The sequence below is a fragment of the Marmota monax genome, unplaced genomic scaffold, assembly GCF_021218885.2.
Source record: "Marmota monax isolate L192 unplaced genomic scaffold, Marmota_monax_Labrador192_F-V1.1 WCK01_AAM20220418_F8-fsc00167, whole genome shotgun sequence".
NCBI lineage: Eukaryota > Metazoa > Chordata > Mammalia > Rodentia > Sciuridae > Marmota > Marmota monax.
This window is the reverse complement of record NW_026694116.1, coordinates 3,816,957-3,842,756: the sequence shown is the minus strand read 5'-3', so window position 1 is coordinate 3,842,756 and position 25,800 is coordinate 3,816,957. Positions and strand designations below refer to the sequence as shown.

Sequence of the window (25,800 nt, the reverse complement as noted above, 5' to 3'; positions counted from 1 at the left end):
GTTGTTCTTCCCTACTTTTCCAAACTAACCGAACCTCAGCATCACTTGGAATATCCCTTCTTCCACTGACCCTCCACTTCTGAATCTGTTCCCAAAGCCCCAGGATCCCTCTGCATGCTATCTTTACCTCTCAGTGCTTGCCCCCACCCCAAATGGTCAAAGTCAGGTTTCTCTGTCCCACCTCTGGGCCACGAAGGAGCTGATAGGGCTTCTCTTTGTTGTTATTTGAAACCTGCTATGATCTGAATATGTCCTTCCCAAACCCTTGTTGGAACTGCAGGCCCATTGCAATGGGGACAAGGGGTGGGGACTTAGGAGGCCCCTGGGCCTCCAAGGCTCTACCCTCATGGATGAGTTGGTGCCTCATCAAAGGGATGGAGGCAGAGGGATCAAACCTTTTGTCCTTCTGCCTTTTCTGCCATGTTCAGGGTCTTCTTAGGCCTCTGCCACACAGAGGGATGGCACGAGGCACCACTGTGAAGCACAGAGCACAGATCTGCCAGCACTTTGATTTGGGGCTTCCCAGCCTCCAGAACTGTCAGAAATAAATTTCCTGGTCAGTGACATTTTGTGACAGCAGCGGGGATGTGGCAAACAGTTCCAGATGACTGCCAGTAATGTGCATCATCCAAAGGTCCCCATGATGATTCCCTGAATCTCTTTCTGCTAAGAGTTGCAGGGGCTGGGCACACTGTCTCCTGCCTGGCCTGTAGTTGGGGCTGGGTCCCCAGCATCACACCCTGGTGTGTGTAGGGTCCCCGGGCTGCCAGGCTGGGCTGGGCAGCAGCAAGGCCTCGCCCCTGTCATTCCACCCCGAACCTTGGACTCGCAGTTGAAGTCAGGGCTTCCTGTCCACAAACTTGTTTTCTTTAGGAGTGAAATGTAATCCCTCTCGCTGCCAGACTGCAAGGACATGCAAATGAGCTAACAGTGCTGTTTTGTGAGATTCTCCACTTATGCAAAACCTCCTGAAATAAATCGGTTGCCTGAAAGCAGGAGGAGGTGGAGGACAAGAAGGAAGGAGGAGGGGGACCAGCGCATGGGGCTCTGCGCCAACGGAAAGAAATGTCCCAGAGGGCTGCCAAGCTTTCCCCTGTTGATGGCACCCCCGAGGCCCTCACTGGCTTCTCAGACTCCTCGACTGCCACCAGATGGCAGCATATGCCAGCTCTGGGTCCCAGGCCTCAATCTGTATGTGGGCTTCCGCAGGCAGAGGGTCCGTGGCCCCCCAGACTCACTCCATACTGGGCTGCTCCTTTGTCCGTGCTGCGGCCACGCCTGGGGAAATGTGCATCTCCCTCTTCTCAAATACGCCTTGAGCAAGGAGGAGAGAGGCCTGGCCAGCTCCACATGGTCCCCATGCTCCCAACCCTGGGTTCCACAGAGAGGGCCCACTTCCCCCACCAGCCCAAGGGCAGGATGCTGATTTGGGAAGGGAAGGGAAGGAAGAAAGGGAGGGACAGAGGCAGGAAGGAGGCAGGGAGGTGGCTGGAGGAGAAGGGAGGGAAGACAGACAGGAGAGGATGGGGACGAAAGGTAGGAGGGAAAGAAGAAAGATGGAGAGAGAGGGGAGAGGAGAGGAAGAAAAAGAAATGAAGGAAGAGGGAACGGAGATAAGATGGAGGGAAGAAAGAGAAAAGGAAAGAAAGAAGAAAAAGTCAAGAAAGTTACGATTTCTGTGTACAAAGTTGGGTATTGCAAGTAAATGCTTCGATTTCACTTTGATTTTAAAACTCCAATACTTTAGCCATTCTTTCTTTTTCACCCAGATGTTATTCGAAGTCTCCGGAGAGAATTTCATCTGCGAGCGGAGGGTGAGAGATGAGAAAGCAGCGACTGGGTCCTGGAAGTTTTGATAAGCAAATGCGGACGGGCTCGCGCGCTCTCTCCATTGGCTGCTGCTTCGCCGCCAGATTTTGACACAAATAATCAGATTGAAAATCAGGGAGGGGAACAGAAGAGGAAAAAAACACAGAGACACACAGAGAGAAAAGGAGAAGTGTCTATTTGTGCAGAGAGTCGCGAGGCTGACCGAGTGGAGTCCGGTCCGCAGGGACGGACGGCTTGGAGGTTCCCGCGGACCCTGCGCAGCGCTTGGGAGGGGACCGCTCCCGCGGTGAGTGCTGAGGGGCGGCTGGGCGCTCGGCCTTTAAATTTGCATTTCTCACTGAGAGATCCTTTCAAAGCAGGGCACTTAGTTCCTCTGGCTGGGTCAGGAGGGACAGGTGGACTAGCAGCCTTCTAGGGATATCTCCAGCGGGGTCCGGGGGGACACCGCGGTAAGGACCGCCTGGGCTGAGATGCCCGAGCTCCTGCGTCTCGGTCAACTTCGCATCCCCGACTTGCACCAAGCCACACCAAGCCACACCCACCCGAGTTCTCCCAGGGACATGGGCAGTGCGTGCACACACCGCCCTCAGCACTGGGTTCCCGGGACACTGACACTGGAGTCCACGGCGGGGAGAGCACAAGCCGCTCCAGCCTCCCGGACAACAGGAGTGCAGGCGGGAGGTGCTGTCTCGGGTTCCTCTTCGCTGTAATTGTCCCTGGACTTTTCTACCTATTTGGGGGGGGGGGGGCAAAGGCCGTGTCTGAGTCCTGTGGGCTCCTGGGGAGAGCCCCTCACTCGAAAGCAGGCTGGTTAAGGAGGCACTGGGGATGCGCCATTGGTACGTGGTGGAGTGCTTTTTTTTTTTTTTCTGGAAAGAATATCTTTGGGGCAAATTAAACGACATTCCCAGCCTGTGGGCCTGGTGGCTACTGGAAGCTGGCTGCGCTGCACCTGCCGGCTCTTGCCTAGTAGGTCACTGGTAGAATACTCCCAAGCAACGTCTTGGACACGGAGATAGGTGACTCTCCTAGCCCTTTCTTGCTCTCAGACTCAGGGTCCACGTGCTGGTGGCCCTGCAGAGAGATCTTGGAGGAAGTCAGAGAGCCATACCTGAGTTAGGTGTGACTGGCAAAAGCACCGAAATCAGTGTGGATGGTTTCTCAAGTCTCTGTGGAGAGCAGGGTGGGCTGCCCAGGGTCGGTGGGAAGGCTCTGGGACCAGGAAACCAGTCTGGACTCTCCACCTGGTCCAGCATCTACACCCTTGGCAGAAACAGCAGAAAACCTCCCCCCTGGTATGGAGAGGGGCTTTGTGTTCCTTCATTCCAGAAATTCCACCCAGTGGGAGCTGCTCTGGTGCTAATACAGAGATGTGCGGGAAGGGCTTCTTTGGCTCACCTTTTTAAATTGTGGTAAAACACATATTCACAAAATTTACCATTTTGTATTTTTTTTCTGGTGCTGAGAATGGAACCTAGGGTCTCACACAAGCTGGGTAAGCATTCTACCCCTAAGCTACACCCCCAACCTCTTGCCACCCCTTTTTTTGATATTTCTATGTTGCCCAGGATGGCCTGAAACTCCTGGGCTCAAGAGATTGTCCTTCCTCAGTGTCCTGAGGAGCTGGGATCACTGGTGCATCCTGCTGTGCCCAGCTCATTTTAGGCATTTTTAGGGGTACTGTTCTGTGGCATGAAGTTTATTTACATTGTTGGGCAGCCATCCTGCACCTGTTACACCTTCTAAACCTGGAGCTTTGTACCTATGAGCAATGTCCATCTTTCCCAGCGCCTGGAAACCTCCCGTCTGAATGAGTCTCTGAATTTGCCTGTCCTAGGTACTTACATAGGGGATCAAGGTCCACCCTGTCGTTGCAAATGGCAGATTTCTTTCTAAGGCTTAATGATGTCTCCCCATGGAGGGCCACTCATGGGGACTGACTGCACCGCTTGGCCACTGGGGACAATGCTGCTGTGACTGTGGGTGTGCAAAGATCTCTCTGAAATCCTGTTTTCAGGGCTTGTGGACACAGACCCAGAAGTTGGTTCCCTCACTTTAGACATTGAGTTCTCCGCAGGGCCCCCAGCACAGCCCGGCTCCTCTCCCCACCATTCCCAGCTGCAAGGGTTTCAGTCTGTTGGTCCCCTCATGTCTTTAAACATAAAGGAAGTCCCAAGGGTCCTCCATAGCTGACCCTGAGAATCGGCTCGATCTTACCCAACCTTCCCCAAAAGGGAACCCGAGTGTCTTAGCCAAGGTGGGCCAGTCCCTCGCGGAAGGTCAACAAATCCTACATGGGATTTTAGAGCAAAAGGGAAGTTTAGAAATCTTAGCCCAACCGTCTCTTTTGAGAGATAGGAAAACCAAACCCAGGTTGGTGGCCGCCGCGGTCACAAGCTCAAGGTCACAAAATCAGACTCATCCCCACAGGCGTTACCTCCATCCAGGAAGACCAAAGCCCCATGATCCTGACTCCACCTAGAAGATGGGTGCAGGAGGCTGTCAGGGTGCAGGTAGGGCCCTGGCTGCTGGAATCTGACCAGGGTCAGGGGACCCTCCATCAGGATGGGAGGTTAATGGGGCCTCCTTCCGGAGGCTGATACCATCAACACCTCTGTTTTATGAAGAAACCGGAGCTTCTTTCACAATCTCTGCTCCTAGCTCTTTCTCAGAATGGTCCGTGTGAATCAAAACCGAGTGGTTGTTAATTAACTGCACTGTAGGTGATTGGTTCCTGTTTTGTTTTTTTTTTTAAACTCAGCTAACAGGGGCTAAAAGGAAGTTTGCTGGGTGCATTTGGTTCCCACTGAGGACTTCAGAGTTTGGCCATGGAACTGGCTGATTTCCTGTCACTTTGCCAGGCTGAGGGGTGAGGAGGACATGGGGGACCAAGGAGATCCTTGGAGTAGGCTCGAGAATCACCTGCCTCCCATGGGGAACCCGAGAAACTGGATCCCCTCTCCCTCTACCACTGTGTAGTTGGCACAATCTCCGTGACCCCAGAGCCTGCCACTGCTGTCCGGGATGTTAGTCCGTTGACACGGCTGCTTCTCTGGCTCTGAGCCCAAGGACAAAGCTTCCCATAGGGAATCTGTTCCTCACTGCCCTACCTGTGACCCTGCAGGACTGATGTGGGGCTTGGGGGATTTACAAAAGACCTGAAGACCAGAGGAGTGTGATTCAATGCCTTCTTGCTCTTCGTGCTGTAGGCTGTGAGGATCTCAGATGGGACTGGGTAGCAGGACAGGAGCCCTCGGCCTGGCTCTGCTGTGACCTTAGACAAGCCACCGACATCTCAGCCTAAGTCCCCACCTGCAACCTAGGGCATGGCCCAGCAGCCCAGCGCTGGCACAGACAGCAGGAGCAAATGCCCCCACCTCTGGCCTGTCCCTCAGGAGCATGGAGGCCCCAGGGCCAGCAGATAGAGTCCTTGCTCTGCCCTGGGGTCCTGGGCCGCCTCTGAGCCAAGGCTCCTCCTCAGTGACATCAGTATGGGACAGGGTTCCCTAAAGGTGCTCAGGTGGCTGAACAGACCCTGGCTGCCAATTTACCCTGGCACTGTCTCAGAGGCTTCAGGGGGCACCTTGGTTGTAGCTGATCTTCTACTAAAAGAGCCTGTGTCAAAAACAAGCAGGTCATCTTTTGACAGACTGTGGCTTTAGGCGGCCCCCACAGGACCAAGGTGGAGGGAACCCAGGCCTGGCCCAGCTCACAGGGGTCCCTCCCACTCTGCCCAGGGTCTGGCCTCCCCAGGATGTTTCCAGAGAGAAGAGTTCAGAGGGGGAAGGAAGGGGGTGTGGGGAGCCCTGGCGGGGGAGGGAAGAGGCAGGAGGAGGAAGACGTGTCCCTGGAAGATAAGGTGGCTGTGGGCTGCCTGGCCTGGGGCAGTCCCCGCAGAGCCTTTGTTCAAAGAGCTGAGAATCTGACAGGGAGGGGACCCCACCCCTCCTTGTAGAGCTCAGAGAGAGGAGGCCTGGAACATGTCCCCTGTTCCCTGGGGATTTCTGTGGCCACTGGTCCAGGACTGGACTGTCCTGCAGGTATTGCACCTGCTCTGCCCCAGTGCTGGGGACACAGCAGGATGCAGGCCTCCTTCCTGGCCTCCGAAGCTGCTCCTCACCTGGGCAGAGGTGCCACCACCCATAGCTCAGCTGAGGCCCACACTGAGCACCTAGGGATTAAACCCAGGGGCACTTAGCCACTAAACTCTTCCCCAGCCCTTTTTATTTTGAGACAGGGCCTCCATAAGTTGCTGAGGCTGGCTTTGAACTGGCCATCCTCCTGCCTCAGCCGCTTGAGCCTCTGGGATTATAGGCATGCACCACTGTGCCCAGCTCGTGAGCTTCTTTGTGACATGTGAAGTTCCCTCCTGCTCCCAGCAGTCCCCTGGCATTGGGGAATGATCTCTGTTTAACAGATCTGGATACCAAGGCTCAGGGACAACATCCAGCAAGGAGGGGCCTGGACTACCCACTCCCTGCTGCCACAGCCCAAACTCTCAATGTTGTCCTCGGACCCTGGGCCAGAGGACAAGCAGCCGAGGCTCTCTTCTGCTGACTCTGGTCTTCCCTTCCGGGGGCCTTGCCTCAGTCAGAGCTCCGGCTGCCTTCTCTGATTCCCCACCCCCCACACACACCCCCGGCAGGGCAAGGCCTTATCGCCCAGCCCCCACAGCTGCTTGGAGCAGCCCAAATCCTTTCCCGCCTTCACCTTGGCTGGGTGCTATCACCCTGCAGCCCTGTGTGGAAGCTGTGGGGTGGGGGAGGGACTCCACCCACGCCTTGCAGGACTGGTGCCTCTCCTGAGCTCTGAGCTCAGACTTGTGCAGCCTCAGGAGGAGGAGGGCAGAGGACCTGGAAGATGCTCTCTGTTTCCCCAGGGCCCTCGGGAGAGCCTCATGAGCAGGCGGCCAGGGAGGCAAGCTGTTGGGGATGAGGCGGGGAAGGAGACCCTCGCTGTGCAGGGGAAGCCAGGGGGAGGGGGTGGTCAGGATGGTCCAGCTTCACACACCCTTGGACCTGGGAATAAGGGCAGCAACTTGACAGATCTGGTCCTCAATTTGTCCCCCAAACCCTGGTTAGGGGCTCAGCGATGATGCTGGGCTGGGCTGCCACTCAACCATGAGAGTTGGTGGACATTTGTGTCTTCCTGTATGGGTGATATTGTGTGGTTTGGGGGTCCTCTTGGGCCCAAACCTTATCTACTCCCGGGAGAGAGAAGGGTCCTTCCTCTCTAGGAACCAGACATACTTGTCAGCTCCACAAATCTGGATGTCATATCTTAAAGAAAAGAAAACTGGCCCAGAGAGGTTAAGTTTCTGCCCTAATTTGCCCAGTAGTGAGCCAAGATAAACACTCAAGAGATTCTCATGCCCAAACCAGAACACTTTTTTTCCCTATGGCATCTAAAGGTGGATCCCACTGGGAATCACATGCAGCTTTCTAGAAGTGGGTCCACAGTGTGCCACGGACAGAGACCCCTGCCCCTGCCCTTCTCTCTCTGATCTTGTGCAACCTGGGGCTTGCTAGTGGGAGCGGGCTGACTCGGGATTTTCGGGGTGTGAGTGTATTCCTTTGCTACTGAGGGATGGCAGCCTTTGTAGCTGCTGTGCAAGTATGTGCCACAAGCAGGTTGGCTTAAAGACAACGGAAATGAGTGCCCTCACAGTTCTGGGGTCTAGAAGTTCAGAATCCAGCGTCAGCAGGGTCACACCCTTCCAGCAGCTCTGAGGACTCTGCTCCACGCCTCAGCGCTCCTTGGCTTATAGAGACGTGATTGGGACCCCGCCACCACTGTCACAGCCTTTTCCCTGTGTGTCTGAGTCCAGGATCCCCTCTGCAAGGACACTGGTCATAGTGTCCTTCTTTTAACCGCCCCTCCCCTTGCAGGTGGGGGCACCTCTGAAAATGCCGCGCTCCTTCTTGGTAAAGAGCAAGAAGGCCCACACCTACCACCAGCCCCGTGCGCAGGAGGACCCTGCCTGGCTTCCTGCCATCGCGCCCGGTGAGTCCCAGTCCAGCTGGCTGGCTGCAGTCAGGCCCTCCCCCAGAAGCCCCTCTCCCAGTCCGGCAGCAGCAGCTCGGCAAGGTCTCCCCTGGGGTGACGGGGCATGGGCATTGGAACCGGGGCTGGTGCAGATGGGTGGGTCCCACTTAGAGACGCAATGGAGGGCTGCTCTAGAGGCAAGGCTGACCTGGGGGTCCTCAGCACTCTGTCCACATCCTGCCCACCGGGAAGAGCCCCTGCACGTGGGCAGCCAGAAGCAACGGCAGATGGTCTCTCCAGGTCCCCTCCTCCTGGGAAGGCAGTGCCACCGATGCTCCCTATGGGCTTCTTAGGAGCTGCAGCTGGTGACTCTGAAGTCTTGTCTCCCCACAGTGACCAGGGACCAGGTCCTGAGCAACAGCCCTGAGGTCAGCCCACTGCCCCCAGACCAGTACCTTGACTGGAACAGTGTCAAACGGGAGCCAAGGCTGGAGCCTGGGCAGAGCTTGACCAGGATGGCCTCAGTGCCAGGTACCCAGCCCGGGACCCCAGCCACTCCCCAGTGGAGCTGAGGGAGGGAGGCTGGATGGGCTCCAGGATCAGTGTCCCCTGGGATCATGGGTCAGGAGGACCAACAGTGCCCACTGACACCTGGATGCCATAAGGGCTCTCTGGCTTCTACCTGAACGCTCCTTACAGGGAGCTCAGTCCAGATGAGGGCTTCTGGGAGGTGGGCCAGCAGCATCCAGCAGGTGCGTGTGGTGGGTGAGGGGCGTCATGGGTTGAGGAGGGGTGTTTGTTTCTTGCCTAGGAAGTCTGAGGAACCATAATAGGGACCCAGACAGCCTTGGCAGTGAATATGCAGGTCACACCAGGAACCCCTCTACACTAGGTGTCACTGGGTGGTGGTGGGTGCTGGAGAGGGGGGTGGGGGCCATTAGTGACTCACCAGGCATGTGTCCTTGTCTCCTCAGAGGGCCCTGTAGTGATGGCCCGGCCCCGGGATGGGGACTCGCCCCTCTCCGACTCACCCCCCTTCTACAAGCCCAGCTTCTCCTGGGACGCTCTGGCTTCGTCCTACGGCTGCCAGCAGGGCCCGTCCACCATGCAGTCGGCCTTCCTGGAGCGCTCCGTCAGGCTGTACGGCAGCCCCCTGGTGCCCAGCGTGGAGCCGCCGCTGGACTTCAGCCTGCGCTACTCCCCAGGCCTGGACGCCTACCACTGCGTCAAGTGCAGCAAGGTGAGCTCGGCAGGGGCCGCTGGGCGGGGCTGGCCGGCCGCGGGCCGCCGCCCTCCCGGGGTCTCACGCTCTGCCCCCCCAGGTGTTCTCCACCCCTCATGGGCTGGAGGTGCACGTCCGCCGCTCCCACAGCGGGACGCGGCCCTTCGCCTGTGACGTCTGCGGCAAGACCTTCGGCCACGCAGTGAGCCTGGAGCAGCACACGCACGTCCACTCCCAGGTGAGGCCGCCAGACTGGACCTCCCCCCCAAGACGCTTCCCTCGGGAGCCTGGGGCTGCGGCTAGGTCTCTCCTCTTGTCCCGGAGATGCAGACTGGGGGGCCCCTGACTCAATGCCTCCCAGGTCTGGCTCCCCTGCCCCGCCCCCAACGCTCCTGGGTCTCCACTCCACCCAGCTGATGGGAGGGAGCTCTTGACCCTGGTGGGGTCTGGGGACAACAATGGCTGTGATGCTCAGAAACGTTTCTGACTCTGGGTGGCCCGAGCAGGTGTCATTGGCTTTGAGGACTTTGCCAGGCTTTGCCAGGATGGGCGAGTCCCCGTCCTGGCAGTTCTCAGAGTCTGAGTCAGGGTCAAAGGCTCACTCCCCCAACCCCCACTAAGAGAGATCCAGCTCAGGTTCTTCACTCCAGGAGGGCACCGGAACCCACCGGGTGAACAGAGGTGGGGGGCAGGGAGGGACCAGGGAGCTCCCACTTGTGAGCCCCGCAGCCTGCTGGCTCTGGGTACCGGCCTGTCAGAGACCCAACGTACAGACCAGGAAACAGGCCCGGGGGGGGGTTTAAGTGACCCCTGGAATCACATGACTGCTCAGAGGCCAGAATCGGGCCTCCGTAACTCAAACTCTTAACTAACCCACTGCTCAGCCTCTCAGCCCGGCCTCAAGGGCCTCAATCAGGGTCAGGGTCATGGAATGTGCGCTCCCCAAAAGGCTGACCGTTCAGCCGTCCATCAGTCGGCCAGCAAACACTTGCTTTGAGTAGGACACTGAGAGCAGGAGGGACCTCACACAGGCCTCTCAGGCCCCACCCCTGGTCCTACCTGGGCAGCAGGATGGGGCCTCCTGGGTTCTGCTCCTCCAGGCCCTGCCCTTGAGGCCACCCCAACGGAGTGTCCTCTTCCTTAGGGGATCCCAACTGGGTCCAGTCCTGCGCCCAGCCTGGCTGTCCTGGGCGGCGAGGCCCCACCTGCACCTGACCCCCCGGGGCCTCGTTTCCTCCGGCAGGAGCGCAGCTTTGAGTGCCGGATGTGTGGCAAGGCCTTCAAGCGCTCGTCCACCCTGTCCACCCACCTGCTCATCCACTCGGACACGCGGCCCTACCCCTGCCAGTTCTGTGGCAAGCGCTTCCACCAGAAGTCGGACATGAAGAAGCACACCTACATCCACACCGGTGAGTGGCAGGCCGCCTCCTGGGGAGCCGCGCCCGCCGGCTGTCGGCCAGGGCAGGTCGGGTGACCGGGAGGCGCAGGTCGGGTGACCGGGAGGCGCAGGCTGGTGGAGGGCCAGATGCCTGTGGCACTCACGTGCACCGAGGAGTGGATACAACATGGGCAGGGACAGCACAGTGCCAGCACTGGTGGCCTCTGGGCAGGTGACTTGCTGAGGCACTCATTGGTGAGCGCCTCTGTGCCTGGCCTGGGCCAGCTGTGGGGATGTAGCAAGGGAAACCTGGCCCCTGGCCTCTCCTGTGGACAGTGCAGGCCTTTCTGGCTCGTCACTCTCTAAGGTGGACATGGGTGGACAGAGAGCGGGCACAGCAAAGCTTGGGAGGGCAAATATGGGAGGGGAGGAGACACAGGCCTGGCTGCCGCTGACCCTGGCCCACCTGATCCCGGCCTCCCAGGGGAGAAGCCTCACAAGTGCCAGGTGTGCGGGAAGGCCTTCAGCCAGAGCTCCAACCTCATCACGCACAGCCGCAAGCACACCGGCTTCAAGCCCTTCAGCTGTGAGCTCTGCACCAAGGGCTTCCAGCGCAAGGTGGACCTGCGGCGGCACCGCGAGACCCAGCACAACCTCAAGTGAGGCCATGCTTGCTCCGGCTCTTGGGCAGCCTACCTGGACGTCCCATCACCTACAGGCCAGCTTCATGCCCCCAGATTCCCGGGCTTCTGGAGGTGGCACTGACAGGAGGCTTCAAATTTGTTTTGAGACTCATGAAATTGCTGTGTGACCTTGGGCAAGTGACTTTCCCTTTCTGGACCAATGTTCCTCCTTCCACAAAGTGTGAGGGCTGGTCTGGGTCTTTTGGGGCTGAAGTTGTCCACAGATGTGCTCATCTTGAAAGAACACAGGAAGCTGGAACACCCCAGGGGACAGGAATGCCAAGAACACACCAGAGCTGGGACCCACAGTGAAAGCCTTCTCCTGCCTGCTGCCCACTTGGATGTGGCCATCTTGGATTTCCGGGGTCCTCTTTCTGGCTGCCACAGCATTCTGAGCTGCCTCCTGCCCCCGTAGGCCAGGTGTGCCCCGGCCACCACCAGCCCTCGACTGGCCACTAGGATTCAGCCGTGGGGCTGGAGAGGACAGCAGTCACTGCTCCTCTCAATTGCTGTAAATAAAAATAAAGAAGGCTTGTTTCCACGCGCTGCCCGAGGCTCTGGGGAGGGACGGTGGGGAGCCGGGGGAACAGAGAAGGCTGTGGAGGGACTCGGGGACAGGAGGGGCGGCGTGCACAGCCCAGCGGGTGAGGGCCACACGAGCATGGGGGCTGCTGCCCTGGCACAGGAGGGCCAGCCGCACAGTGCTGCTGTGACAAAGTGCACAACCCTGTCCCCCAGCACTCAGCCCTTCTCACAGCCCCAGGGCCGGACACCAGGGCCCTGTCAGCCGGCCGGCTCCCGGTCTTTCAAGATTCCTCCTCCTCAGCTGCTGTCTCCCTCTTTCTTCCCTCCTTCCTGCCTCCCTCTCCCCCTCCCTCTCTCTCTGCTTCTTTCTTCCTGTTGAACCCAGGGCACTTAGCCACTGAGCCCCAGCCCCAGCCCTTTTTGTTTTTGAGATAGGGTCTCACTAAGTTGTTTAGGGCTTCATTAAGTTGCTAGGCTGGCCTCAAATTTGGTGATCCTCCTGCTTCAGCCTCCTGAGCTGCTGGGATTGCAGGCGTCCACCGCCTGGCTCCTGCCTCCAGCTTCAGAGGGCAGCACTCTCCTCTCCTCTGCCGTGCCTCTCCTTCTCCCGCCTTTGCCCTTCTTGCCTCCTCTTAGGAGGACATGCAATAACATCGGCCCCTGAATAACCCAGGATGATTGTCCCACCTCAAGACCCTGAATGCAATCGCAGTGGTGGGCTGGATGATGGCTCCCAAGTTGACATCTGTGTCCCAGTCCCTGCCCCAGCCAGCGTCACCTCAAGTGGCCAAAGGGGAGTGACAGGTGTGCCTCAGGTGAGCTTGGTGTGGCCCCTGGGCAGTGGTGTGAGTCCAGGTGGGGCCCTGAACCTCTCTGGGCTCAGCTTCCTCTGCAGAACGGGACACATGACAGTCCTTTTCTGGAAGTGCTGTTGGAAGGATTCCCTGGGGACCACATATGAAGCCAAGGGCAGGCCTAGCCAGGTGCGAGCTACCAGGTCACGAATGTCCCTGCTTGAAGTCCTGGCCATTAAACCAGCCCCCTTGCTTACAGCTCAGGAGCCCCTGACCACAGAGAGCAGCGGTCTGTGGATAGTGTCCCCTCGTCTCTGGGTCGGGCCCAGCCTCAGGTTTGGCAGTGGACAAGTCGGTGAAACCCTGGCAGGTACTGAAAGGGACTGAGAGTCTCCAGACACCGGCTCTAACCCACACACCCTCTGCAAGGAGCCTTGTGGTCCCACTTTACATTACAAAAGGGTAGCCGAGGCTCAGAGAGGCCAGCCATAGAAGAGCAGAAGCCACAGAGCTTGCCCCCTCGGGTTTCTTTTTTTTTTAATATTTATTTTTTAGTTCTGGGCGGACACAACGTCTTTCTTTGTATGTGGTGCTGAGGATCGGACCGGGCTGCACGCATGCCGGGCGAGCGTGCTACCGCTCGAGCCACATCCCCAGCCCTCATGTTTCCTTTTTAATAAGCTTCTTTGGGGAGGGTGTGGCTGGGCTCAAACCCAGGTCCTTCCCCAGGCTGGGTGCACCCTCTGCCACTGGAGGTGTTTCCTTTCAGAATGTGATTTAACCTGGGGCTCATGACCAGCCTGTTCAGCGGGTCTGACCCCAAGGCTCACCCTGTCAAGGAATAGCAATGGTGACCTGCCTGGAGCAAAGGCCAGTGCCCACTGGCCACGGCCACTCATCCTTGGAGGAAGCTGAAGCTGTTCCTGTTGCAGGTCTGGCCCTTCCACCTTGGGGCAGTGGGGGCCATCCCTCAGCTGATGAGCTTCCTATAGAGAGGACCTCAGCACTGGCGGGACGGCCAGCACCCGTGTGCCCCATGCCTGCCCATGACCTCCAAAGCCAAAGGGAGGAGAGGGCACAGTGGCCAGCAGACCTTTGACTGCGTGACTTCTCCGTGGTGTGTGATGGGCAGTGCCCACCTCCACAGGAGGAGATGTGCCCCGAGGCTTCCCTGACGAGGAAGGGGAGGGGGATGTCCACCTGCATGCCCACGGTCACACGGCAGGCACAGCAGGTTGGGATCGGGAGCCCCATGGTGTTTCCTCTAGTCTGTCCTCTGTCTAGACCTCGGTGAGGCTGCTGTCTGGATCCCCCTGAAAACTGGCAAATCTGGGCTTGGCCAGCAGGCCCTGAAGGGCATTCCCCTGCAGAGGCGCTTCCTGTTCATCCAGATTCCCCCAAACACCCCATCAGGTGTGTGGGGCTGGGGGGGTGATTCACCTAAGAGGGTGGTCACCTACTCAGCAGGCTCCCCGCCTGTGTCCTGCAGGGCCTGGGTCTTGAAGGCAGGGAAAGATGGACTCTAGTGGCCAGGGCATAAGACCCACCAAGCCCTGGAGAACACCAGCCCCTGCCCTCCTCCTGCCTATGGGACACTGAGGTCTAGAGAGGGAGAAGGACTTGTCCAAAGCCGCACATCTCAGATCAGGAGAAAGAGTCACGGTACTTGCTGGGGTGGGGGTGCTCCGTGCCTTTTGCGCGCTCGCTCGTTCTCTCTCTCCCTCCCTCCCCCCCCCCTGCTTTGCATGCTTCTGTTTGCTAAACAAAAAAGCCAATATCAGGATTCCAGCCCTTCTCAGCAGAGGCTTGGAGGAGAAGCTGAGCAGGGGCGGCCTTCCTCATTGGCCGGGGCTCCTTCGCTTCCTGAGGCTGGGATTTAACGAGTGCCCACGCAGTTGGGAGGGGACCACAGACAGCAGCCACTGAGCAGGGACCCAGCCCCCATTTGCATAACAGAGGGGGCAGGTATGTGGCAAGTGGCAGGAAGCCCAAGATCAGCTTCCAGGGGGGGACAGCACAGGGTGGAAAGCGTGGCAAACGCCAGGCTGGGGCAGACGGCTGGGAGGGAGCCCTGCTCCCCTGCCAAGCTGGAGAGCCACTGCTGCCCCACCGCACAGCTGCTGGACCCCAGGGCTGCACAGGATGGCCTCAGGTGCACCGTCTGAGGAGAGGGCAGTCTCAGGCTGTCCCCTGTGCCCCTGAACACAGGAGAAGCCCCTCCCCAGAGCAGGCCATGTCCCCACAGGGTGACCAGGTCCTGCTCACCAGGGTTCCCTGGAGGACACACTGGGAGGTGGCCCGCCACCCTCCATGGAAATCACTGATAAGAATGGAAATGCTCTCCAGGGTCAGCCCTGGGATTGTGTGGCCCCAGCCTGTCTCCCTCTCCAGCAGCAAAAATCTGTCTGGTGGCCTGGAAGACCAGCGGGCGGATCGAGGCAAAGAGGCAGGGGGCAGGTTCTGGGAAGTCAGGGAAGGGGAGAGAGAAAGGGTCCTGGGCCATTTCTCACATCAAGAGCCCTTCTGGAGTCAGGTGTGCCCCCAACCCATCACCTGATGGTCAGCTCACCCCAGCTGCCCACCATGACCCAGCCATCACAGGTGACCCCAGTCCCTGACCTCAAGCCATCACACTACTACTGCCCTCCAGGGCTCCTCTCTGCAGAGTGTGGGTGACGTCCACTCAGGGGACGGGGCCAGGAGAGACGAAGAATCTGGGTTGGCCAGTGTTGTACCCAGCAGGTGAGGGGTACTGCGACTTGGTCTGGGGAACAGGCAGGGGCAGAGGTGGCAATGGAGCTGAGCCGAGAAGGGTCCCCTAAAGCTGCTGCACAGTGTGCCCTGCAGGAGCGGAGGGGGCACTGGGGCCCCAGTCCCTGCTGAGGTTGCCCAGGAGTGGAGGACAGCTGGATGGAGGCGAGGGGGAGGCAGGGAGAAGACACTGGGAAACCTGGGCTCTGCCCAAGAGCCCTGCCACCCGGCTCCAGACAAGGAAGGACCTTCCCTGGTCCTCCCCAGAGGCCTCCGAGGAATCCTCAATGCTCTTCTCACTCTTGCACCTCTGCCCACGGGGCTCCCTCTGCCTGAATGCCCTCTTCCCTCCCCTAAGCCCTCTCAGCCCTAAATCCCAGCCCCCAGCACGAGAAAAGCTTTCAAAACTCACCCGTCCCTGGACCCTCCATTCTACTCCTGGGAATGCAACCAAGAGAGTTGTGCGTGGGCACACAGTGGGCCCCAGGAGCACCTTCTCATCCTGTTTGTAAAGGCAAAAAACAGAGAAGAAACGGGAACCATCCCCAGTGCCCACAAGGGGAGTCTGGCCAAGCGCAGGGTGTCCCTGTGGCCTTGAAAGGAGCACCTGTGTTTCCTAAGAACTGCCCTGGAAGCAGGCCACAAGGCTGGTCTGAAGCCCATGGTGTGACCATGCCAGCTGTGTGCAAACAGTTTGCACCTCCCGGCCCTGTGGCCGCAGACGGAGGGTGCCTTCCCAGAGGCTCCGCGGTGGGCTGTTCCAGCTCCTCAGCAGCACTCAGGGTCAGCCTTGGAATGAACCTGGGGGCCGTTTAAATGACACAGGAGGACGGGGGCGGGGGTGGGGTTGATAAACACCCAGCCATTTCATAAAAGGGACTTGAGCATCTGTGGATTTTGGTGTCCTGGAGCTGTTGACGGCAGTGCTGCTAGACGGTCGGACCTCTCTCTCCATGCTACCTGTGCATGAGACCTTGTGTGTTTTCTATACTGGACAAAAATAAAAAAGGAAAAGAAAGTCGATTTTTTTCAGAACAAAAGTATTGGCGGAGAAAGCTATTCCTATTTTAAGTGGAAAGTGGTTTGAAATCAGTAAACACCCTGATTCCATTTGCTCCTCACACACACAAGTGATGGAAGGAAGTGTGGAGGACAAGTGGTATCAACAGGGCTGCCCCAGAGGACGGGGCGGCACGGGTTTTTTGGCTCTCATTATTGGGGGTATGTTTTATTTTTCTGCAGTGGGCACGCATGATAACATTATCACTGGTATTAAAAAAAGACTCCCTCAGGGCTGGGGTTGCCGCTCGTGTTGGAGCACTTGCCTAGCATGCATGGGGCACTGAGTGCGATCCTCAGCACCACATCAAAAAAATAAAAATAAAATAAAGATATTGTGTCCACCTATAACTAAAAAATACATATACTTAAAAAAAGTCTCCCTAAGCTCCAATATACTTTGAGCTTTATATTAATTGGATGTTGGCCTTTCCACCCCACCCCCAAAGCTCCCAGTTCCTGCGGCCCCCGTTGCAGGTAGGTATGCAGCTTCTTGGGGGCAGGCTCCTTTCTGCCTTACCACTGTTGACTGGCTTGTCCCCTCGCCCCAGGAGCCACCTCCTGGAAGATGCTGGATTCCATCTTTTGGGGCCAATGCCCTATGTCCCCAATACATTCAGGATCCCCTTGGAGGCCCTGGCTCCTCGGCAGCTGGGGTAGGAACCCTAGAGTGGAGTGAGAGCCTGGCTTGGGGACAGAGGCTGCAGGGCAAATGGATGGCTCTTGGCCGCCGTGCTGCTCTTCTCCTTGCTTGGGTAGTGGCTTGCTCCACCGCCGTCTCTGCGAGTGTCCATCCGGGCTTGGGCCCATTCAGGAGCCAGGCAGGGCCGGAGGTTCTTAGGGGGGTTTCTGAAAGGCAGCAGGAGGGAAATCTGAGGCAGGGCCCGTCTGGTCCGGCCATGCTCAGGTTTGTCCTGATAAGTTTATCACCCAGTGCCGGCTGCCAACCGTCGGCATGAAGCAGGCCAGCAAGCCAGGCAGAAGGACACTCCTGGGCCGATAGCGCCTTCCAAGTGTTATCAGGAGCCTTGCGGCCCAGAGCGCGGGAAAGAGGGAACAGGGGCAGGGAGTGGGAGAGAGAGAAACTTCCAACACTTCACCCAGAGACAAGAGCCAGGGAGGAAGAGGCCTCGGAGGCTCCCGGGCCCTGGCCACCACTGCTGCCCTGGCAGATGCCGCTGCCAATCAGCCCCAGCCCAGCAAGCTGGAGGCCCATGAAACCGTCTTGGCCTTCTCCGCCAGGGAATGCTGCTGATGCTTCTTAGCTCTTGTGCAAGCTCTAAAGCAAAGCCCCCTTTTCTGGAAGGTTCTGTTGCCCCAGAACACAAGGAAAAGCATGTGGGAGGAGGGGGGCAGGTTCGTGGGGACCCTGTCATTTAACACTTCTCTACCATCCTTCAGCATCCCCTCTCTCCCTGCCCCGAGGTCTGGGGTGAGAGTCCACTCAGCTTGCACAGTGAGCCCCCTGGAATGTCCAGCCTGGCCCTCCTGCCATCTGCAGAGCCACAGCTTTACCACATGGTCATCCCTGGCTATGAGGGGGACACTGAATGAGCAGAGAGGAGGGGGAAGAAGGGCAAGGTCAGGGAGATCAGGAGGAGGAGAAGAGGGAAGTCCAGGCCTGGGAGACCCCGCCCTCCCCAAGGTCCCTTGAGGGTGAGTTTTTTAATGCCCCTTTCTCCACTTTTTCTGGGTTTTCCACAATTTCTACAATAACAGTGTTTTTATTATTTATTTTTATTCTAATTTGTTATACACGACAGCAGAATGCATTACAATTCATATGACACATATAGAGCACAAGTTTTCATATCTCTGGTTATGTACAAAGTATATTCACACAATGACCATGTTTTGAGGAGGTATAAGGGGAAGGAAGGGCCCAGGACTCTTGCAGAGGCACAAAGACAGACCGTCCGTCTGCTCCTATCCGAGGGCCTGACCTGTGCCAGGCAGCACTCCAGGTGGGAGGACAGGGCAGTGGGCAATCAGACAGAAGCTCTGAGCTCCTGGAGCTGAGGTGGGGGGTGCTGAGGGTGAACAGCTGGGAGAGAGGGAGAGCAGTAAGGGGCCAGCGTGGTGGTGGCCCTGAGGCCACCAGGTCAGGTGGCAGCACTGGTGAGGAGGGTGAGCTGTGACTGAGGGACACACTCTAGCCTCGTGTGGGTGAGTGTCAGACCCGCCCTTGGCCTGAGGATCTCTCGCCCATAAGATGCCCCGTGTGATCTTTAGACACCTCGAGACTCGACCTTCAGACCCAGGCCTCTCAGGGAGAGGAAGCTGGAGGTGGCCACTGAGGGGAGAGCAGACAGCCTGTGTAAGGGCTGGGACAATAGCAAAGTGGCCTCTGACACATTTCTGCCACGTAGACCTCTGCCTGGCATTGCTAAAATGTAGTGTTTCTTGGGAGTGGATGCAGTGCCAGGTGCTGTTGCAAATACTTCATATAAATTAACCCTCTGTGTGAGGGGGGATGCTATTATTCCCACTTCCTGATGGGGAAACTGAGGCCAGAGAGGTCAATGACTTGGCGGGTCCACAGCCACCAACGCTGCATCTGGCCTCTGCTCCTTTGGTCTCTGTACCCGAGAGCCTCTCCCTCTCCCACACTCAGCCAGGTCACTCCAGATGCTTTCCAGGTGCCTCTGCTAGGCTCTGCCCTGATTTCAGAGCTTCCCTGAGGCAGGGATGTGGGCCGCCCAGGACGCCCCTGAGCACATGATAAAGGTAGTTGTTATTTTCATGGCTAAGAGTCCTGAGCATGGGGCACAGGCCCGGCCCTGAGGGGCAAGGCTATGGAGCAGGTGGGCCTTGCCACTGTGTGGTGAGCCGAGCTGTGTCTCACCCCTCTCCCGTCCCTGCTGACAGCCCAGCCCCAGACGCCAGGCAGACGTGCAGAGCTATTTCTGCAAAGGGTGACTGGGAACTTCCTCCCGGATCTCTTAAAAATAGAGGAGTTATCGAGGCCCTCAGGCCCCTTCCTCTACATGGGGATTCTGACATGATTTCTGGGGAGGCCTGAGCCCCCTGGCCTCCCTCACCCCACAAGGACTTATCTCTGAGCTCAGTTGGACAGCAGGAAGGGAGCAAAGCTACCACGGTGGCAGCTCTTCCTGCCCCCAAAGCCCCTTTTGGGAGCGGCAGGGGATGTGGGCACTGACTCAGGGTGTCAATCACCCCTGCTCCCTGGGGCTGTGGTTGCCACGACTCGGGGGAATCAGAAACCAAGGGTTGAGCATGTTCTGGGGATGCCCCCACCACCGTCCAGCCTGGCCTTCCTGCCCTGGCCCTGCCCTTGTGCCCAGCACCCTCATCTCTGTGTGGCCCATGGCCATGCAGTCACTGGTGGACATCTGTCTCACTGTATTCCCAGGAGCTGGAGAGGCTGAAGGACCAGGCACCTGGAGGTCAGGCCAGGCCACGTGGGGAGAGTGCAGGGCGGGACGGTGGAGGTGGAGGGGGTGGCAGGCTTGCGCAGGGCCCACCTCTCCCAGTCACTGGGTCTGCTCTGTAGCAGAGGAGGCCCTGGGGGCCAGCCATCTCCTCTAGGGATCTCTTCCCACCCTGCAGGCCTCAGATTTTAGAAGACAACTCCTCTTGGGGCCAGAGGAGAGACCCTAAGTCTCCATTCAACAAGTATTGGCTAGTCAGGCGTGGTGGCACACTCTTGTAAGCCCAGTAACTTGGGAGGCTGAGGCAGGAGAATTGCAAGTTCAAAGCCAGCCTCAGCAATTTAGTGAGCCCTAAGCAACTTAGCAAGACACTGTCTCAAAAAAAAGGGTGGGGGGCTGGGGATGTGGCTCAGTGGTTTAGCCCCCCTGGGTTCAATTCCTAGTACCAAACTAAACAAGACATAAAAGTGTTAGCTGTGTCCACTGTGGCTGAGTCCTGAGGGGCTAGACCCAGGAGAGGGGATGCTCAGAGGTCCCCAAAGTCAGGGAGGTCTTCTTAGAAGAGTCAGGCCTGATGACAAGAAGAATGGGATTTGCCAAAAATGGAGAGGGCCACGCCAGGTCAAGAAAAGAACGGTATCCAGGCACGGAGTGGGGGGCCAGCGGCCTGCCTGTCTGCCCCAGCTCGCTCCCAGCCTGCTGAGGGGCGGGGGCCAGCAGTGCCCCCAGGGCCTCAGGAGGCCATCGTGTAATCTGATGGTGACCTAGAGCAGTTCCACTGTGGCCACTGTTCCTGTCCTGCTTTCCAGTCCCCGCTGGGTTGCAAGATGCCCATCAGGCTTGCCTGGCCACCGTGATCACCTGCAGCCCGGCCCTGCCTTTGACTACTGTGGAGGGAAGGGTCCGGATCCTGGGGTTCAGCTCCCCAGGCCGCTCTGCAGGGCCAGCAATCTTAGCTGGAAACAGCAAGGCTGGGGTTTCCTCGGCGGCTCCCCAGCCCCCTCTTCTCATCTCAGACTTATCGCTGCCCGCCAGCTGCCTGGCCCCCAGCCCCTCCAACCCCCTCCCCTGCATGATTCAGCAAATCTCCCTCCAAGAGGGGAAAACAAGGGTGAAAAAAATCACAAAGTCAGATTACAAAGCCCCAACCGTAGGGCAGGCCCCCAGCGGGGAGATAGGCTCCGCTCCCCACCCTCAAGCCCCTCGGGCAGATAAGCCTGTAAGCAGCAGCGGTGGGCTGCTGCAGGAGTGGCTGGGGGGACTGGCTCCACGGAAGTCCAGCAGGGAACAGGGCCGTTGGGTGGCCCTGTGGTGACTCAGGTCCATGCGGTGAGCTGGGCAAAGAGGAAGCACCCACGGCCACCACTGCTGTTGCCATCCCACCCCAGGCACAGAGGGAAACAGAGAAGGGCGGGGGCCTTCTCAGAAAGTTCGATGGCAGGGTGCCCCACAGATGCCCTCCACCCAGGGTGTGTGTCCCCCTTTGCAGCTCAGCCTGCAACCGTGCTCCCCACAGGGCCAAGCTGCGCAGGCTCGGGGCAGCCCAGCAGCCTGTGTTGGGGAAGTGAGGTGCCTGGCCTGCAAAGGAGCGGGGAGCCAGGAATGCCATTCCAAGGCCTAGCTTCCTCTGGGGAGGCCTGGCTGGGGTCCTGGCCATGACACTCGTCAACCTTGGCCTGCAAGACCAGAAACACATAAGGGGTCAGCAATGTCAGCCCCAAGACCTTTCTGGGGCAATCCTGGCTCTTGGTGTTGGGGAAGGAGGCAGGTTTGCAGACCTCCCCTGCAGGGTGCCTTGGATGCAGGAGACCCTCTGGTCCTGGGTGGAGGCTGGGGGGAGCTGGGACCTAGGGCTTCTCCTTCTGCCAGTGGAGAAGGCTGAGTGACAGGCAGGAAGTGGAGCTGGAAGTCACCCTAAGCAGCCATTCCCTGATCACCCTGTCTGCTCAGCTGGCTGTGAAATCAGAGTGAGGAGGACGGTGGCAGCGGGCTGCCCTGGGGGAGGACCTTGGCCAGCAGGTAACACCCCAGGCTCTGGTCTACATATCCTAGCTTGGGGCCAGTTTGGGTCGAGGCCTGAACAGTGCTTGGTATAAGGGTTCGATGGTCCAGTGAACTTTATTTATTTATTTATTTTTTGATGCTGGGGATTTTTTGGGTGCTCTGCCACTGAGCTACATCCCCAGCCCCTTTTATTTTTTTATTTTGAGCCAGTCTCACTAAGTTGCTGAGGCTGGCCTTGAGCTTGAGATCTCCTGCCTTAGCCTCTCGAGTTGCTGGGATTACAGGCATGCGCCATTACGCCCAGCTCCAGCCATTTAAAGACTTATTATCTGTGGAAGCGGGTCCAGGTCATTTCCTCCAGAACACAGCAGGACCACAGGGGTGGAACAGAAACCACTAAGGTGCTAGTGTTGGTTGGGGGCCTGATACATATGTAAGCCCTCCTGTCATGACCTCGACAGGTCCCTTTCTCCCACTGGGCTTTGGTCCCTGAGGTGTAGAAAGAAGAGAGTGGTTAAGAAACTCCAGAATTTTGCAAAACACCAACTGCTCAGCTGGGGGTGTAGCTCAGTGCTAGGACACTGGCCCAGCACATGTGTGAGAGGCCCTGGGCTTGATCCCTGGCATCGCAAAAACAAAATAAAACAAAAACCAAATTGCTCATTGCGTGTGTAGTGGGCCAAGGTATGAACCAGAGGCTGGGAAAGCTGATGGGCAGCAGGTGGCACTGTTTACAGTGACCAGGAGGTGGCAGCTACCCACATCCCCACAAGGGGTCCATCCATAGGATGGGATGTAATTCAGCCTTAGAAAGAAGGGTATTCTGACATCTGCCAGGACATGGAAAAACCTTGACGAAATTGTGCTAAGTGAAATAAGCCAAACAGAAAAGACCACAGGACCCCGCCTCTATGCGGTCCCTTAGCAGTTAGGTTCAGGGGACAGAATCGTAGTTGCCAAGGGGCTGGCTGGTGGGGCGAGGGTGGGTGTGCGGAGTTAGGGTTTAATGGGGACAGGGCTTCAGCCTCACTGGAGGAGAGCGTTCTACAGGTCGAGGGTGTGATGGCTGTAGAACCACGTGACTGTACTTAATGCCATAGATGATACTAGGAAAGGCCTGAGATGGCAAAGTTCGTCATCGTGTTTCAGCAGGCACACAACAACGCCACACTACAAAAGGAAGAACAAAGCCAGTGGGCATGGTGTGCCCTCGGTCTGTGCTGAATCAAGGCTTGAGGACCATATCCCAGCCCCCAACAGCTCACAGTCCAGGTGACAGGGCAAGCCATGGCCCCGGGACCCATAGCCAACATTCAGGGAGCCCTGCTGGGGTGGGAGCAGGCTGTGGGAGTGCTGCAGGAGAGCCTCCTCTCTCTAGGGGTGAGCCAGCGCCCGCCAGGCAGCAGTGCCAGAACACCAGGGTCCTCCCAGGCTGGCTTTGCCTCCCTCCGAGCCCCCTAGAGTGTTGTTCCCTCTGCCTGGGGGCAGTGTCCCCAGTTCTTCTCTTTCTGTACTCCAGTCCCAACACACCTGCACCCCACAGAAGCCTCCGTTCCCCTTTGCAGACTCTCACAGCCCGCAGGCATCTTCCTCCGATGCTGGTCATAACGGTCATTAAGCAGCTGTGCGAACTCATTCTACAAAGGTCCCCCCTGTCTCCCCAGTATCCAGTAAGAAATACTTTACAGTGGGCGATGGACACATGGGTCTCCCTCCCAAAGGGACCCGAGGCTGGGTCAAAGTTGGAGTTGCCTGTGCAGGTGGGACTTCCTGGTGTCTTGCTTGGGATATGAGCTGGAGTTCAGAACCACTGCAGGTCCCTCTTGGGCTCGTGGACCTGGTTAGGAGCTGTCTCCTCGGCCATGGGGGGAGGATGCCAGGGACCCAGCCCAGAGCCTCCCTGGAGGAGGCCCCGTGTGTGGGAAGTGCTCTGCCTTGGCCTGAGCTCAGCATCCTGGAAGCGGGCCCAGTGGCACCATGCCCCCCCTCCCCCGGGTCCTTGCTGTGAGCCTACTGCTGGCTCAGCTCTTCCCTCAGTGAGTGGCAGGAGCCGTTTATCCCTGATGGGGAAACTGAGGCACAGCCTTGGCCAAATTTGGACTGAACTTCAAAGGACCACTGCCCAGCACTCCAGGAAACTAGAATTGGGGGCTGGCCCCTTGGCCTTTCTCCGCCTGGGACCCCGGGACTGCGCAGCAAGGTCTTGCAGTGTGGCTGGGCAGGCTGCACGCAAGGGGTGAGCAGAAGGGCAGCCCTGCCCCAGTCCTTCCCTCTCTGCCTCCTCCTGGTCCTGCATCCCTCCCACCTCCTTTCCTTTTCTCCCTCCCCTGTCCCAGTCCGCGGGTGGGCGGCCTGCATCTGATGATGCGGTCATTCACCCTTCCTCGCGTGACCCGCAGGTCCCCGCGGCGCTCCAGCGTGGCGGGTCTCTCCCGGGTGCCAGGACAGTCGGAGCCGAGGGAGACGGCGCCCCCTAGTGGCCGCGCTGGGGCTGCCCACGAGTGCGGTCCTGGTGCGTTGGCTGCGCATCAACCAGCATCGCTGCGGGTCAAGTCTGGGCCCGGCTCCAGGAGATGCCCGCCAAAGAGACCAACCCGACAAACCATCCGTCCAGGGGTAGAGGGCAGCCGGTGTGTTGCAGGGAGAGACCTCTTCAAAATTCTGGCTATGAACACCTTTCCAGGTGAACCTTTCCAGCATTTTGAAGAGGTCCTGGGAGGGCCTGGAGCTGCAGGGTCAGGAACTGGGGGTAGAGGGTGAAACTGATGAGGCTGGGAGGAGATGGAAAGAGCAGATCCCTAGAGTCTGTTGAAGGTTTGGGTTCCACCCCAGAGCCATAGGGAGTCACAGCTGGTCTCAGGCAGGTCAGTGAGGAATCAAGATTTGAGTTTTGGGAAGAGAATCCCTCTGATTTTGTGGGGAGGGCAATCCTGAAGGTGAATGAAGCACAAAAACCTATGGCTCTGGGGGTTGCTAGAGGGGAGTCCCACAGCCCCTCAGGAAGGAACTGCTCAGGGTCCTAGGGAGCCCCCTACACACACACACCAGCACCTTCAGCTCTGGGTCACTGCTGGAGGATGGCTTCATGCCTCAGAGGCTCCTGTGACCCCAATGAGGAAATGTAGTAAGGTGTAACCAAATCACAGGAGCACACAGTCTTTGACCTGACACAGTCCCACAGATAGCCAGCCTGTGTGTGAGAGGACACGCAGCCATTCATCGCAGCAGTGTTTGCCCTGGATAAAGCCTGGAAATAACCTAAGTGCCCATCGGAGAGGGCTGGCTGAGGAAATGGAGGTCCAGCAGACAGGGGCACAGTGTGGGTCTGTGGGAGAAATGAGGAAGTGCCGGGTGAATGGATATGGAGTAATTTCCATGCTGCCTTGCCAAGGAAAAGGGAAGGCGGGGAGGGTGTGCACGCTGAGCTTTCATTTGCGGTCAGCTGATTGATTGTTGACTTTAATAGATCAGAGAGTCTGTTATAACCTCAAGGGAAGCCAGTAAGTGCCACTGTTAGGACAAAGAGAATAATAAAACCCGCTCACTTTTTCAAAGGGGAAGGGAATCTAGGTACAGTTTTGCTTATAGCTGTGTAGCTGATCTCCAGAGAGAGAAGCAAGAAACTGCTCATGTCAGTCACTCCAGAGAAAAGAAGGTCTCAGAGTCTGGGGGGGGGCAGGAGGGAGACATTTGCTGAGTACCTTTTGGTGTCTTTTGAATTTTGAATCACTTTTGTGTGGTTACCTGTCCCCAGGTGAATGTGGGAGGGCGGTAGGAGGCAGTCCACGGTGGTAGAGCTGAGAGGGAGGAAAGGATGGCAGGAGAAAGGTCCCTGATGCCTTTGGCAGTGGAGGATGCTGGGGTGGGGGCAGCTGACACCCAGGTTTCCGGAGCTGTTGTTCCAAGGGGGTGGGTGAGGGGAGAATAAGGAATCCCTGGAGCAGGAGGTCAGGAGAAAGAGGTCTGGGAAGAAGGGGAGGTTCTGGAGAATGAAAATGACCAAATTACATGTAAAATATATGATAAAGATCCCACTATTGTGTATAACTATAATGTTCAAATAAAAATGTAAAAAAAAAATAGAGGTTTGGGAGGATACAGGAGGATTTCAGTTTGAGCATCTTTTACCTTTTTTCTCTTTGACTATCCAGGACCCCCTGTACCCACCGTTGGGGAA

At 57.8% G+C, this 25,800-nt stretch overlaps 1 protein-coding gene across 2 annotated transcripts; it reads left to right on the top strand.

The window, feature by feature from the left end:
- Positions 1–1,721: 1,721 nt before the first annotated feature.
- Gfi1b (growth factor independent 1B transcriptional repressor) lies at positions 1,722–11,639 on the top strand. Of its 2 annotated transcripts, none has more exons than XM_046465649.2 (7): positions 1,722–2,116; positions 7,719–7,833; positions 8,209–8,346; positions 8,790–9,055; positions 9,138–9,275; positions 10,281–10,446; positions 10,900–11,639. In XM_046465649.2, exons 2-7 carry the CDS (start codon positions 7,737–7,739, stop codon positions 11,076–11,078), a joined length of 984 nt encoding a protein of 327 aa, XP_046321605.1. In that variant the 5' UTR covers positions 1,722–2,116; positions 7,719–7,736; the 3' UTR covers positions 11,079–11,639. The 2 variants fall into 2 exon arrangements, with proteins under 2 accessions (XP_046321605.1, XP_046321604.1); XM_046465648.2 differs by having other exon boundaries at positions 10,182–10,446.
- The last annotated feature ends 14,161 nt before the right edge of the window (positions 11,640–25,800 follow it).

Excerpts from the sequence above, each read along its gene's own strand:
- Gfi1b (XM_046465648.2), top strand. The coding sequence starts at position 7,737 with ATGCCGCGCTCCTTCTTGGTAAAGAGCAAGAAGGCCCACACCTACCAC. Across the intron at positions 9,056-9,137 it reads ACTGCGTCAAGTGCAGCAAG|GTGTTCTCCACCCCTCATGG; the intron begins GTGAGCTCGGCA and ends CTGCCCCCCCAG. Across the intron at positions 10,447-10,899 it reads GCACACCTACATCCACACCG|GGGAGAAGCCTCACAAGTGC; the intron begins GTGAGTGGCAGG and ends CCGGCCTCCCAG.